The sequence below is a fragment of the Aythya marila genome (genome assembly GCF_965140915.1).
Source record: "Aythya marila genome assembly, chromosome: 27".
Lineage (NCBI taxonomy): Eukaryota > Metazoa > Chordata > Aves > Anseriformes > Anatidae > Aythya > Aythya marila.
This window is the reverse complement of record NC_139068.1, coordinates 4,298,702-4,315,046: the sequence shown is the minus strand read 5'-3', so window position 1 is coordinate 4,315,046 and position 16,345 is coordinate 4,298,702. Positions and strand designations below refer to the sequence as shown.

Below are 16,345 nucleotides of genomic sequence, written 5' to 3'. Positions count from 1 at the left end.
AGTTCCTGTATTTAAAAAAACTGCAGTCAGCCACATTCAGAAATAACTTATTCTCTCTTGTTCTGTCTGTTTGTCTGTCTCTTTTAAATGCTCCCATTAGCAAATGTCCAGGTAGAATTTCACAGACATTGAAGGATTTCCAAGCCCTGATCACTCTGACAGTAGCCAGCTCCAGCTACTTCAGATAATGGCACAAGTAGCTCAGTAAAAAACAAACATGGGTTAGTGCTGCAAAAAAGGGCAACCTTCTTTCAGAAGCAAGCACAAAACAGAACTCCAAGAAAAACTCCTTACCTGTCCCATTTCGGGGGAGAATGTGCCGGACACCGTGTTCTGCTTTTTCAGCTTCCTTAGCTGATCTAGACGCTCCTTCTCTTTCTCTACTGCTCTCTGAGCTTCCCGCAGCCTCTCTAGGTCGTGCTGATAGGCCTCTCGCTGCCTCTCGAATTCTTCTCTATCCTGAATCAACTTGTCTTTCAGCTGACGAGCTTCCTCTTCGCGCTTCTGCAGCCGGACTTCTGTGACTTCTAGTTCCCTCTGCTGCTGACTCCTTTCCCGTTCCCAGCGTTGCTGCTCCAGTTTCAGCTGGTTCTGAAGTTTCTGTACATTCATCAGTTCTTCTCTCTGTTTTTCAAAGTTACGCTGTTTCTCCTGCTCTAGCAGCAGGTTGCCACGCGTAGACTGCAGCCGGTATTGCTTCTCCCGGTCTGCCATGGTGGCTCGCTGCATCTCAATGTAGCTGTCCTGCTGAGATATCACTGCCTGGAATGGAAATGAGAAGTCCAAAATGAGGCACATTGGCTCAAAAACAAACAAAAAAACCTGAATAAACCCCCATATAGCTAAGCAAAAGACAACAGTATCTACCAGATTAGGTGACTGACAGCTTTGTCTTCAAGAGCAGATCTAACTTTCTAGCTTGTACAGCCCATCACTATTGACTATTGAGGAATTAAGTTTTGATTACATCTGTCAAAATTAGCATTTCTTGCATCTAGAATTTCTACTCTGAATCTGACAAAATTACTTAAAATATTACTGATTCCAAGGTTACAGTAAAAAATATCTAATATATGCAGACAAGTGTATATTAACATAATTTTTAAAAGAAAAACACAGAACAGAAACTCATAGTAGCAACAACTGTACTTAAATAAGGAGGAAAAGGGATTCAATCACATAAGACAACAGATAAAACACCTCTTTCAAAATACCAGACACTGTTTGTTTCCCTGAGTCTCAGGTCTTGAATTCTACAGTTCACTCTAGTTTTAGGGGATATTTTCAAGGCAGCTTCTCTACAACTGCGTATGTTTCATTATATTTAATGCCTAACAGGCCTCTTAGAGATTAGAATAGTGGTTTACCTGAAGACTGAAGAGCAATTGTAGCAGTTTTTGTATCCTTTGGACAAGCTGAAGAGGAGGGGAGGCAGATGGGATAAAAAAAATAAAATAAAATAGAATTTAGACACCGAAACAGAGCTCTGTTTCATTGCAGCATTAGACTTTTTTCTTTTTAAAATAATGGACAGAATCTGTAGTATGTACAAAAACACACACACTGGAAGAATGATTACAAGAGTATTCTAACATGGTAACATCCAATACAGCAATATAGAAGCACAACGAATTTCAGTATATTGGTCCTCGCTCAAATTGAGTCAGTGCTCAGCAAATCTCACTGGGATTCCAGGGAGCAATCCTCATCACCAGTTTTCTTCATATGAGCTATTTAATGACCACTTCCTCCCATGCTCTAGCACTGAATCACTACACAAGTACAGCACTCACAGGAGATTCAGAGGCAAGTTCTGCCAGTGAGCTAAGAACATACAATCTCTCCAAAGATGCAGAAAGAAGTAGTTAGCCAGCTCTTTGAAATGCACTTCTAAATAGCCAGAATCATCTTTGTTTTCTAATGGGACATTCAGAATGCATTTGGAGTCATAAGGTACAGGCTGTTTATGAGCTTGTGGTTCCACAGCCATTAAAAATACTGGTCTGTTTATTTATCCTGATATTATTATTATTATACAGCTATTTCCCATTAGGTTTCCTAACAGCAGAAGTAACATACCTGAGACTCTATGGTGGGCTGAATACCACTGTTGTCATCCAGCCTTGTTATATCACTCTGAAAAAAGACAAAAACAACGATGCGCTAGAGATACTTGTTGGACATTGGTAGTGCTGCCAGAACATGCTGGAAGGGTTCACCTCACCAGGGAACATTGTTTATAGCTGGAGCAGAGATTGCTCCCATGCACGGAAGGACACATACCAAAAGTACTTAAATCATAGTACAGAAGGAGATGCACGGTCATTAAAGGTAACATTAAAGATACAGCATCAAATGAGCAAATACAGAACAAAATTATTATGCCTCTCAAGCAGCAAGCTATAAACCATCAACTCACCCCCACAAAATAGCCTTAGAGTCAAGTAATTTCACGGTTAGAACTCTTTCACAGCCTAGCCCTACCAGACATTACAACTTTCAGCTTAGCAAGGGCTGTTCAGCAGCACTATTGTAATGAAGAACCTGAGGAAACACATTTACTTCATAAACAAGCCCAACGTACAGTTTGAGATCCTTCTTCTGCATCCAGTGGGAGATCCTGGAGATGCACATCTGAACTTACTGCATGGCCTCTCCAGTCCCATTGTCTCTGATCACCACCACTACTCTTCCCAAGACTATTATCTGAAAGAAAAAAAAAAGAAAGAAAAGAGTGGCATGTGAGTGGTTCACCAGGACTGAGCTTGTGAAAACCCACTGCATAACAAAGCAAACAAACAAAAAAAATATGTGACTTTTTGAAGTTAGAACCATTTTGCTACTGCATGGCTTATCCATGCTCATTAGAAGTGGGAAAGTCGACAATAGTGAGAGCAGGACTGCTCAAAAAGGTACAAAACTTGAGGAGAATGGGTTAAAAAAATAGTGAGATTATGTTCAAATCACATTATGATACTTTAAGTGAAACAACAGCAATAGAGACTGAAAATGATCGTCTGTGGCTACCAGAATTGCAAACTCCTTACATGGAATACTCAGGAGTAGAAAAATCTTATTCAAAGCAGCACCACCATAAGCATGGAAAGAATTAGGGGGAGATGGAGACTGTACTGTATAGAGCACCTATAATAAGACAGGCATATATAGCCTTTCACAGGCAAAAGAAAGGATTCCAGGGATAAACTACCAGCAAAATACAGACCTTTCTACTTTGCATGAAGCAAAATGAAGGGAGGTAAACAGTATCTAGTATTTCCACTTATTTCATCAATTAACTGAGAGTATCTGTGCAAAAAGGACGATTTATATTGTTTAAGGATTCAGCAACTCTTTAGTGGCTGCACAGATACGAAAACTTGTTTCAATTTTTGTCATTCTATAATAAAAGCAAGCAGTTGAACTCACATTTCCTAGGTTTTTATGTCAAGCTTATTTTTTCAAGAAAATTAAAGTTCTGTGTGGAATTGTGGTAAATAGAAAATATGTGTTAAGGTAGCACCTTTAACATTACACCAAGAGCCCTACTCTGCTCTCTGGTGTTGGCACTGAAAGCGAAAGATACAGCATGCTGATACAGCATGCTAGGAATTTATTCTTATCCTCTTCTCAGGAACTTCTTGTGAAGTTCCCTTAATGTCCTTACATCAGAGCCTCAATTAATTCATTTTTCTTAGCCCATAGTCAGTACAGAGAAGCATAGTAAAGAGCTAAGCTTAAATGAATGCTACACTTTTTAACAGTGCATCAACAAACACAGCACAGTACCCCCACAGTCCCTCTTTCTTACTGTTGTTTGAAATTGAGGGACTACTGTCATATCCCCCAAAGGTCTCTGCTCTCCTGGGGAGTCCCGGTGCACAGCTATCTTCAGGCTGACAGGATCCATTTCCTAAGTGAGTGATGATAAGGTTCTGGAGATTTTCAGCTAGGAAGAAGAAGAACATTATTTACACAGCCAGGTCTACATAGTGAGACAAACTCATCATGCTAACAAATTCGGGTTTGTGTATTTATATATATATATATTTTTTTTTCCAGCCACCAAGTACATTAAATATTGGGTAGTTTGAAAGACTTTCTACAGTTCAGATGGGTTTTTCTTCACGACCTGCTGTTTACTACAGGCTCTTCATATTGCGTAAGTGAAGATGACCTCCTCCTTGAACACAAGTTTGATAATCCAGCCTTGAATGTTTTTTTTTTTGGTCAAACTAAAAATGATGTTTGTGGTTTGTGTTTATTCTCTTTCTAAATATGCTGTCTTTAGATAGGCTGTTTAAATCTAGAACCCTGATACGATATTACATTTCAGGGTTATTATGTTATTAGATCACCTTAGTACCCATCTGAATAAACTCATCTGAAGACTCCATGGGTTGATCTTAAATAAGTAAATAAAAATCAAAACTGTGGAGGTCCTCTACGTAAAAACAGGTGCACTCTACCTCTCTTGGAGATTAGAGTGAATGAGTCTGAACAGCATTATACAGAATTATTACAAGATGATTTTTAAGACTTGTACTTAGATCAGTGCTTATCCCAACCTCTGCACCTGAGTGAACACATACACATTCCCACACTGTATTTACCTTCTACCACTGCAGACTTCAAAAATGACTCTCCTTGCAGATTTTCTGAGATATCCCCCCGAAAAAGTAGCCTAGATCGGGCTCCTTGGGAATTGTCTTCAAACCCATTCATTTCAGACATTTCTAGATAAATCTGTTGCTTTTCAGTTAGACTTTGCATAATCAGGTCATCTTTCATGCTCAAACGCTCTAAAGGAAGAAACAAACACAGTTCTACCTTCTAAATCACTGTCAAGAGAACAACATTCACTTTGGAAAATTACCATTTACTTCATAGTCAGAGCATCAGAGATATAATAAACAGCTGGAAGAAAAACTCAAGGAGCATGCAAGGCTTATTAGACTTTTTAAACTTAACTATTTCTAAGCAATCTTGCAATACCTTGAAGGACTTCTGAAGGAGCAACTCAATCACGTGATAAAAGATTAAGACAGTTATAAGTCACAAGGGATGTTGAGAAGCTGCTCATAGAATAGGTATCTAAGTCATTACCTTGGAAATCTCTCAACCTTGCAGCTCTTGCTTCAGCCGACTTTCTTTCTGCTTCGGGTTCATTAAACGTTCCTCCTTCTTCATCAGGACAGCTGTAAAAAAGCGGACAGGAATGTTTGATTTACACATTAGAAGACTTAAAATCAAGTTGGCATTCAACCTGAAGATTATGCCTAGGATGTTGTTTATCTTGTGTGTCAATCTTTTTCACTTATCCAAAGCTTTGTTGCATTTGACATCAGTGAACCAATTTATTTTATTTTATTTTTTTTTAAAAGCAGAACAAAGTCTTTGGCTGGTTTTTCTAGCATCTTTATGAGCAGCTTCTTCCCAATAAATGTGCACAAACTGCCTGCTTCAGTCTTGCATTGACAGTTTATCAACAGTCAAATGCATTTTTACAATAAACTTGTACCGACAAGTCCGGTGAAGAGGAGGCCGATCAGCGACAAATCAAGCCCTCTGGCTTTTACTCATAATTTACCTTTCTACAGCTCTGCGGATGTGAGCCATCCAGGAATTTCTCTCTTCTTTAGAGCTTGTGTGAATTTCATACATTTCTGGTCCTTTTAAGGAAGCGCTGATTAAGAACATTGCCTTTTCCTCATTAGCTACCTCTCTTACAATCAATTTTTGTAACGAGATAACTGGTGGTTTAGAGTCCTGTAAAAGAAAATATGAAATGTATTGCACTACATTATACAATTCTTGAGTCTGTGCTTCTTAGCTCCTTTTTTTTTTGTTTTTATACTTATACAGGGCCACCATGAGCTGTAACATTGCAACACCACTTTACTACTATGGCTTCTTCATATGACACTTGTCACTTTTTACACTTGTCTTTTTTTTTTTTTTAATTATTATTATTTTTAAACAAAAAATGTCAAACAAAACTTCTGGATCCCAGAAATCAAGAACAGTTTCAAAAAATTTGCTTAGATGGAGACAAGGGAACACTGTTTTGCTCTAAAAGACAGAAGGAGAGATTCACAAATACCAGAACTTACTCAGGAAAAGTGATTCTATAGTAACTGGCTTGTTTATTACTTCATTTTCCTTCTGAATCTACCGTAATATCGATCTAATATTTCTATTTTTATTTCTTCTGCAATTACTATCACCTTCAAAAACACTCCAAGTAAAAGTATCAAATATGAAACCAATACCCACCACTGATGCAAATGTGTATTTTTGGTCCTTTTCTTGCAAGAGCAACAGTACATCATTTAACAGGACTGCCAGAATATCTACAGTAACAACAGAAAGAAAGAAAAAGATTTTGAAGCAACTAGACTGGTGCAGACTCAAAGAAAAAAAAGTCACTTAAGTCTCCCGCGTGCCATGTGTTAGTGCATCAACATTTGCAATATTGGGCTGATTTCTGCTTTCCACTGGGGTTGTCCAGGGTCAGGCTGGACATGTGCAGAACCAGCAGAATTCAAGTAGAGACAATTTAAAGCTTGAAGACAACCACACAGGCATCCTACACATGCATTCAAACAGTCAAGATGGAACAAGTCTCCCTCAGCAGATTCTTCTGGAACTGCAGATGTTCATAGTACCAGCTACTCTTGGCTGCATTGTATGTTCCATTGAAGCTTCTCCTTGAACATTTGAGCAATGAAGCTGTTAAAATACTCGCTGATGAATGCTGTTTTGATTTTCTGGCAAAACAGACATTATAAAGAACAAAGGTGTCTTGGGTTTGACACAACATAATTTTTCAAAGTGTGAACCAGAGCTCGCACAAGATAATGTCTTTCCACAGGAGACTAAGTCAGTATGACTCAAGGCTTTGTCATCTACCTAAAGACCTCCCACTTGAATTGGAAAGCAGATCAGACAGATAATAAGCAAACAGCATAAGGAACTTATCATGCACCATTATAGAGATGCTTATTGGACAAGCCAGGAATAGAACAAGTGCTATTTTCTCCAATATCCTATTAAACAAGTGGGTTATTGTCATTGTACTTTATGCTCAATCGATTAGTAAGAAACAGCTACAGAACAAAGCAAAATCCCATTTCCTAGTTGTACTTTTCCCTTTCCTGGTCCTTTACCTTTCAGTCGCCCTGATGCAGCTTTCCAGTACAGCATCCCATCGAGCAGAAGCCGCCTCTGTCCCATATCATCCTTCCGGAAGAGAAGCCCATTCTTGCATTTCCCAGATGATTTTAGCTCCATTTTATGCATAATCTCTTTCAGGCGCTGCCCTTTCTCACACTCATTTACCATGGCATCTACATGAGTGATTGTGTTCTTAATTAAACTAAGGGCCTGGGTCAGCTCTTCATAATCCTTAGTTCCAGCTAGGAGAGAAGGATAGTAATTAGTCCCATTTACAACTCTGGAATGCAAATATGACTCATTCAAAAATATTTTAACAGGAAGGTTCCATACTAAACATCTGACAGTATTTCCTAAGAGCCTGAGTTTAAAAATAAACAAATAAATGGATTCCTAGAGCTCTAAATCTCTAAGAAACTGATAAACTTAACTACTATGATTTTGTGGTTGTAGATCTGAAACTGAACACTGCTTTCAACCCTCTGATGAGGCGAGAAGGATCTGTATCTGCATCTAGAACTGCATCTCCAGCTAACTAACAAGTGAGAGAACAGGTATAAAGCAGTCCCCGCCTGTCTTCCTTGCCTGAGGAAAGAAGGCACGAAACGTAGGAGAAAAAGGATGTGACGACAACTGTCAGGCTTCTAGGAAAGATTAAAGAAACTACCTTCTGTATTCTGAATAATGCGTTCCACCAAGACCGGGTATTTGGTGATGCGCTGTGTAACCAGAAGGATACACTCTTGAACACCAAGTCTCCTCACGATGGAACTGTTGCCGATTTTCTAGAAAACAAGACAGACCCATCACATCCATTGTATATATCACTCTTCTAACTCCCTCTCCTCTTCATTCACACATTTTCTGTTTCAAAACGCTTTTATACCATTAGTTATAGCATCACAAAATCATCTGCATACTATTACAAATGCAAAACTCATGACAACATCAAAAAATTGATTCTTATGCTAGAAAAAAAATATTTTAGATATCATTTTCAACTAAATGTTAACTAAATCTGAGGCCAAACAGAGAAAGTTCCAAGTCTGAGCTGTTTGCTTATTTGCTAACTGATTGCTTTCTATATAGGGTCGGTCCTTAACTACGTAGAAAAATAAAATATTTTTAAAACCAGCCACCTACCAGACAAATTATGTCTGCAATGAATAAAATGTGTTTATTTTACCACTGTATGTTGACCAGTATGTTTATGTACAGAAACATGTTTCTGTTTAGAAAGGGAAGATCATAAAGCATCAAAATCGCACTAGTTAGTCTGACTGAAGATACAAAGCAATCCTGACAGCAGAATATAGCACCAAGATCTTTGTTTACATGGGCTGAGGCTATTTATTTTAAAACTTACTCTGTTTACGTATTTAGTTTCTTGAAAGTAAAGGGTTCTCACTTTTAAAGACTAATAGTTAAGATGAGCTGTAACTACAGAGCCACGTAGGAAAGTTCACACAGTATCACTTACTAACGACTGGAACACGAGAATACCAAGGACTGAGCAATGCCAGCTAAGATTCAGGTTACAGCCTTCCAGTTTGGCTGTGCTTCTTCAGCCCTTCCTATTAATTGTGCATTACACTGTACAGCAGATAAACAAACTGCCCTGGAGCCAATCTTCTGCTTTTGGAAAGATGACGTAGTGGGCAAAACTAGACTAAAGGCTCCAACTTTTTCTATACTACTTTATCAACAGCGTTTATCACTGATTTGATTTATCATCAAACCAATTTACAAAGACAGCCACACAGCACAGCAGTCAGTGACAGTGCCATGAACAGGACAAATGCTCTACTCCCCAGTCTTAGGTGCTCTTAAGAGAAAAAATACCTGCCTGCCCCAAATTTAACACCTGTTAACTCCAGCTGTGTGCCCAAACAGCTCAAAAGATCTAAAATACAAGAAGCTAACAGCATATCAAATATCAAGAGTATGTCTCATACGTTCAGCTCATTCAATATTAACAAAGATCTCCAAGTATAAAATAAAACTGAAAGAGGCCAAGTACACTTTGCACAGTAAGAATGGGAGGTTTCTGATTGTTGTTTACCTTTATTAAGTTTTGGAACTTCTTATGGTTTTGGAGCAGGTCTTTATAGTGACTAACAGCTTCATTGTGTCCACAGCAGAACACACCATATTTTTCTTTCATTCTCTCCCCATTTTCACCTGAAAACTAATTGGAAATATAAGTATTAAATATATAAATCATTAACGGTAAATATACTCAAGACCCACATTGAACATGGTTTTATAGTAACTGATTTCTAAGACATCTCTTCAATATTTCAATTTCTTCTGTACCATAAATGAGAAATTTATGCAGTGATATCTGAGAACTTGGCATACCACAAGATAACCAAATATTAACTGATTGCTGTCTTAATGAGAATTTATAAAAGTATTTCTGGGACTCTGCATTTAAAAAGACTGAGGACTATAAAAGGTGAGATCACAGTATACGAAAGAAGCTGTGGCATCCACTCCGTATCAGAATAGGTGCTGACATCAAAAGTAGCTGTAATCAGTTTAAAAGATCCTCCTTTTTTTGCTGCTCAGAACCAAGAAGCTCAGCACTAAGTGCGTGACAGCTGTGTTTGGAAAGGATACCAGCAGTATATTACTGTACTTTCAGAACAGATGAAAAATAAAAACAAATAATTTGCAGTAGTCATATAGCAAATAACATGCATACACACATGCCCAAAGAACATTTAAAGAACTTTTCATATTATTTGTGACCGGGTGTGATCCTAGGAGTCATATTTGCACACTATACTAGGATTATAATCTTAAACAGTCTTCTATCAACCTTTACACAACTGTAACGTTATCCTATAATTAGATTTTTAGGAATTTAAAAGGCTGAAGAATGCTGGTAGAATTTAATTCGCACCTGTTTTACCAAGAGGTCTCCAATGTTCTGGATTATGTAATTTCGGTCACTGCCTTCTTCCAAGGACTCCTTTCGCCGCTCCTTTAATTGGAGCAGGAATTGCGCATGCATCTCCAGCAGCTCATCCACACAGGGGAAGAGCTTGTTGATGACCGCATTTGGGAACTGCAGTTCCTCTCTCATGGCTTTGGAGTACACCTTCAGCATTATTTTCAGTGTTCTAACATGGTGCATTTCAGTCTGCATTAGTTCTGGGCAAGGGGAAATACAAAAATATGGGTCATTTATACAGTGTGCAGTGACCAGTGAGATATAAAAGAGCAGGCTCTGAAAGTCACCATCCTCTGCAAGTGACCAACAAAACAGCTAGATAAACAACCCCCAATGGATAAAAAAAAAAAAAAAAAAAAAAAAAAAGCCTACTACTTCCTTCTCACCAGTATAAACCACTAAACCTCCTCTAACTCTGTCACACAATACATATTTTTAGTATCTGAATTTATGTACTTCCGAGTATGCTTTTCAGTAAAAATAACAAAAGACAAGTAACTCCCGGGAAATTCTGCTTTAATGCAGATCACTGTTCTAGATGAAACATGAAATTAGTGTAATCTACACATATTACTTAGATGAATTCAGCACTATTCCTAACTGCTAAGAATTGGAGATCAAACTGTTTCTGGTATCAAGAGTGCCAGACAGGACAAGAGAAACAAGAGGTGGTAGTTCTAAGCTGCAGCAAAGGCAGCTTTATATCAAACATTAGGAATAACTTCCATTAGCATCAGAAGGTTAAACATTGGAGCAAGTTATGTAGAGGACCTCTGAAATCTTCATATTTCAAAGATTTTTAAAGCAGACTAAACAAATAGCTGATGTCTAGGTAGAGTTGGTTATATAATAGCAGACCAACGCTGAGGACTATATGACATTCTCGTCTCCTTACAGCCATATTTTGTTATTCTAGATCTTGCTAGAAGCAAGCTATTCTGGTGCTGTCCATAAACTTCTTCTAAGGTATCACATCACTATCAAGAAAAGAATACAACGATAATCAATGTGAAGTTCCTAAAGTAAAAAGTTTTAAAGAAATAATAGTGTTCTTACCATAAATGACATCTTGCCTTTTTATAACTTCTTTCTTTTGCCTCTTTGCATAAGACTGTTCCACTGCAACACTCCAAGACTCTGCCTCAAACTCATGAGCATCTGTTTCTATTTCACTTCGGAGGGATATAGAATATGCATCTAGACCAAAAGCACATTCAATTTCAATAATTAATAACTTTTGTCCCAACTATATCCCTCGTTACCATCATTAACAACAAGAAGAGTAAATACATCTCAATGTTACTTTAAGGCTGTGTAAGAAGTCCTGAAAAGCACAGAAGCTTCCATACCTTCCAGAAAAATGGAGTCTGCTGTTGAAGGTGCAAGTGAGACAACATCATCTGAGGTCTGCTTAAATTTTATAAATCCTGAATCCCCTTCATCCATGTCTCCTGAAATTAGTCTAAATGACCAAAGAGATTAGACAAAGGGACCCAAAGAGAACATTAAAATCTTTTAAAAGTTGCTTGACTTAAATAAATAAAAGCCAACTACTTTAACAAGCATCTTTCCTATAGTACAATACAGTTAAAATAAATACATGAAGGCTACCCCTGCACTTGCACTTGAAACATTCAAATCAATTTAGCAACTTGATCATTTCAGTATTATGGATTTAATTAGAGCAGCATGAGCAAGCATGCAACTCCTGGTATGACATTTGAAAAGACACATCACTTGCTGACAAGCCTTCACTACTCCAGAGTAAAAAGGGTACTTTCACTGAGAATGGAGCATAACTGTGAAACACGAAAAGTAAAAAAAATACAGAAACCCACAGATAGCTTTGAACTTATTTTCAGCAAGGTATCCTGCAACTTAAAACACTGCTGCCTCCTACGCTAGTCAGAACCATCACAATCTTGAATAAGTGATCTCAGAAAAGATTCTTGAACTTCAGCAAGTCTGAGGACAAATACAACCATGAAAAAGATATTCTAGACAGGCATACTCAAGCAATCCCCTATATGATATTTCTGTGGTACAGTGTAGAGGAACTAAAGACAAAGTGCTAATTTAAACAAAAAAAAAAGTAGTTTACTGTTTAGGGGATATTTAAAACAAATTTCAGCATTAAAAAAAACTCAGTGAGTTTCTCTTAAGCTTGAAAACCAATGCAAGTCTTGTTTTATTTTTAATTGGTTTTCTTTTCACATGGGGAGGGTAGGGGGAAGATGCAGCAGAAGCCAGTGAATTAGAAGAGAAGTAGTTTACTTACCGAAATTTACTAACAGCTTCAGCAGTGCTCAATGAAGACTGAGAATTTCCTCTCTGGGTAATAGTCATACCGAGATTCCGTGAGAGTACTGGGGTCCCATCCGGTCCCAGGAGAAGACTTCGGGGCTGCTCCTTCAAGGAAGCGGCTAGAGAGGCAAAAATTGAATTGGTACTCAGAAAATGAGGCGTACACTGCAGCTCGCCTGCTCTCAAACCTCTCTCTGACTGTGGACGCAGAACAGACAGGATCTTGGATGTCAAAAGCTCGTTGTCCAAAAAGACATTCTCATTCCATTTTCGTGAAAAGGAGCCACAAAAAGACAGCTCAGGATGAGCTGGAATCGCATTGCTTCTGCCGCTGCTTTTTGAATTTGTATTCCCCATGCTCACTACTGGCTGCCCTCAGCCTTGGCACAGTAAAGTGGCCCCAGAGATGCACTGTTTTTATACTACCTGTGATCTTTCTAGAAATGTAAAGCTGCCACTTAACTTACTGTATTGGCTAAATCAGCAGGTCTGAAGTGCAGGAAATTGGTCCCTACTGTGCCCATTTAGTGCGGAAATTGCAAAGTATCTTCTCCTTTAGTAAAACACCAGAACCTACACACAATTATTCACACCCTACCGTATAAGGGCACAGAACATTTCATGGCAAACAAGAGAAATCTGAGATCACATAAAACCACAAGTTCTTTGCAATGCTTATTGCTACACAGTGATTTATAACTGCATGCACACACACTGAATGTAATAGATACCAGAGCTAAATTTAATTTTAATACTGCAGCTCTTTAATGCTTTTTAAATCTAGATGGACAGTGAGCTGGAAAGATATTTAAAACTTTAATCACTATTACACAATTCATGGAAGCCTGTAATAGACTTATAAAAAATGGATACAATTATTTAGTACCGATGTCTGTAATGAATGATATGGAACAGCAGACAAAATATATCCTCTCAAAAAAAGGAATTTCAGGGAAGTGAAAGATGAAGAAGCAGCCAGGCAATCTTTAACACTTATCACTGACAAGGTCTGCAGGTGCCTTTTCTTCCAAGTGCTTTTAAGGACATGGGAATGGAAGAGATCTCACGGATCCCTGAACCCAGGACTGCCACTGCAAGCAGGCTTTCTCTTAATACCCAGACCAAACTCCCCTTCCACTTCTGGTCTGGGAGGAGGCTGCTTCAGGAGCATGTTGCTGTAGTAGTTCAAGGGTGTCTTCAGTTCCCAGCCTAGGTTCACCCATCACCAATTTACAACTTTTCTTGTGACAATGCCAGTGTCTATTCGTCCCCCAACGTTCCTCCTCCTTAGTCTGCACTCCTCAGCGTGCCTCCATCTCTCCTCCTCCATCTGAGGAGTACTCATCTCTCCCTTCACACTTGTCTCATTCTACCAAACACAGCTAAACCAAGGTATTCATGTTTCTACTCATAAAATGGGTTTTTCCAAATTTCTTAATATCCCATACTCTGCATCTACTTGTCTCATTTTATCTTCCTTGAAGCAGTCGACGAGAATTGTATGATGGCTGCAGAGAACATTTCATCAATGCTATTTAATACAATTATCACTGCATCTTCTACCTGCTAGAAATACCTCTCCCAACACCTATTCAAGTCCAAAACCTTTTGGCTATGCACACAGCTCATTCTCAATCTGTACCAAATTGGGTAAACATGGATATATTTCTTCTTCCATCATCCAAGTGATGAGCTTCAAGTTCATCGTTCCAAAAAAGCAGACTGAGTGGATATTGGTAAGATTGGCAAAGGAAGATTTCTTGAACAAAGGCTTAATAATAAATGTCATCCCACTTCCATTTGTGGAAGCACTGAAATCATCAGCCATCAAGTTCTCTTTCTGTGCTGCACAGCCAACAACATAAAAGGTTTGTTTCCCAATGACAGGCCAAATCTAAACATTTCCAGATGTAAAACATGGGGGAGGGCACAGTTTGCATCTTCCCTAAAATGTGTATCTCTTCGATATTGATGCCCTACCTTTGGCTATATTTTTGCTGGGCATTACAGTGTGCAGTGTTATACTGTGGGCAGAGACAGAGCCCACGCTCTTAGATGTTCCTTTAACTTCCATCTTCTGCTTTTGACTACAGAACATTAGTAGTGGCTGCCTAGCAGAGCCTGCACCAACAAAAAGCCATTTTCTGAGTTCAATTAGCACTGTCTGCACACTGCTGAGAGTCCGTATCGATCGTTGTTAACCTATCACATCAGACCAGACTGTATACCACAGAGCTGTTTCAACGACCAGCCCTACGGCCAACTTTTCCTATTTTCATTATTCTTTATTGTTTCCTATTTTAGTCTCTGTACTTTCCCCTTAATGCACAAAACCGTTCTTGGCCATGCAATCAACCACTTACCTTCTTATAGCAATTATTCCCCTTGTGCTATCTGTTAAGAATTATTTCATAAAGAAGTACCATTTGAAATGCAAGCCAAACAATACCTAGCAAACACACATGCAAAAGTCAGAGTAGTATTCAGATATTCACCTCAAATGTGTTTCTTATAGCCATCAAAGCAACCAAACAGACTGACTGCAAGGCAGAAAATAATTCTGCTCTAGTTACAGTCACCTCAGAGCCCGAGAAGCCTATTCTGCTAGGCAGGCCTCGAAACATCTACCAATTAAAATGCCATATAAAATCATACAACTGTAACTGTGATGGTCTTTTCCAGTAGCAAAAAGCTATTTCAAAGCCCATGCTGCAACAGAGCTGCTCTTTTCTTCTCTTTGCTCCCAGATCCCTTTTCCCACTTCGTTTTAACAAAGATTTATGTTCAGACCATTAGCGCTAGCTTGTCTTAGAGATTTCTAGCAACCACTAGCTGCAGGCAAGTTTTAAATAGACAATTATGAAAATCTGATGTAAAACAAAGTTCACAGTTCTAGTCTTTTCAGAGGCCAGAGAATAGACAATCAATGAGAAACTAGCTTATTGATCCCTTTTCACCATGATATTTTGAGGTTACACAGCAAGAAGGTATAAAGAAAAATAAAAAGATAAAAAGATAAAAACACACAGGAGATTGCTAGGAGCCTCTCAGCCATTCCCAATAGAAAAAAAATGAAGCCATCTTATTAAAAGAGACCTTTTCTATACTTCAATAACACCCTGTGTATAGCCTTTAAAACATATTAAAGAAAAAAATACAATTGAACAGATAAGCCTTGAGCACAGAAATCATTCTTTAGTACAAACCTGGGGAAATGCACTGGGACGAACTTTGTGGAGATCCAGAAGGTCTGTGCTGCAAATCTTTCTGCTATAGGAAAAAATACAATCCTGTTACACACACAGACCAACTTTCCAGTCCAAAAGGAATCAATTTTTTCCTGGCATATAACCCTAACTGTAAGCGAAGCTGTATTCTGACTGTCTAAAAGATTTGACACAATAACAGTTTTGATTTTCCCACATTCCAGAAGCATGGCACAGACATTAACTCCACGTATAAAAATTCCATCAGATATAAACTAGACTGAAGTACAACCAAAATGAAGTTACAGCTGGATTAAAGCTATGACCATAAGTAATTTATTAAAGGAAAGTAAACCCTTGAGGTAGACAGCCTTCACCTCCACTTTCTTGCAGTTTACCTTAAAGCAATACTAACTAAACTAAAACCAACCCAACCAATGCTTGGTTTCAACCAAAAATAAGACTGGCCAAAAACTCTTTGTTAATCTGCACAGCTTTCTCATTCTTACACCACTAGGATATTCCGATTCAATAAGACTCCATTTATCTAAGATGCAGGCAAATTATATAACTAACATGGTCTGTAATAAATGGCTTTCTGGGAGTCTTGCTTCACTCTGAGGATCTCACTCCTGCCTTCATTCCCCCTATCATTTTGTGCTGTCACTCTCTCTTTGTTCTCTTCAGGAGCAATTTGTAAGGG

The 16,345-nt window shown here is 38.4% G+C and overlaps 1 protein-coding gene across 3 annotated transcripts in view; it reads right to left on the bottom strand.

The window, feature by feature from the left end:
* Positions 1-16,345, bottom strand: part of ARHGEF18 (Rho/Rac guanine nucleotide exchange factor 18) — a 45,827-nt gene that overhangs the window by 7,796 nt on the left and 21,686 nt on the right. For 2 of the 3 annotated variants that reach the window (XM_082780138.1, XM_082780137.1), the window contains 17 exons: positions 15,643-15,706; positions 12,411-12,555; positions 11,482-11,594; positions 11,189-11,329; positions 10,082-10,332; positions 9,236-9,361; positions 7,841-7,958; positions 7,167-7,415; positions 6,274-6,350; positions 5,588-5,766; positions 5,104-5,195; positions 4,611-4,799; positions 3,809-3,946; positions 2,585-2,706; positions 2,080-2,136; positions 1,368-1,415; positions 295-762 (listed from right to left, as the gene is read on the bottom strand). In XM_082780138.1, coding sequence (XP_082636264.1) covers positions 295-762; positions 1,368-1,415; positions 2,080-2,136; positions 2,585-2,706; positions 3,809-3,946; positions 4,611-4,799; positions 5,104-5,195; positions 5,588-5,766; positions 6,274-6,350; positions 7,167-7,415; positions 7,841-7,958; positions 9,236-9,361; positions 10,082-10,332; positions 11,189-11,329; positions 11,482-11,594; positions 12,411-12,555; positions 15,643-15,706 — 2,577 coding nt within the window. The remainder of the gene's footprint in view (positions 1-294; positions 763-1,367; positions 1,416-2,079; positions 2,137-2,584; positions 2,707-3,808; positions 3,947-4,610; positions 4,800-5,103; positions 5,196-5,587; positions 5,767-6,273; positions 6,351-7,166; positions 7,416-7,840; positions 7,959-9,235; positions 9,362-10,081; positions 10,333-11,188; positions 11,330-11,481; positions 11,595-12,410; positions 12,556-15,642; positions 15,707-16,345) is intronic. The other variant, XM_082780136.1, reaches the window with a different exon arrangement.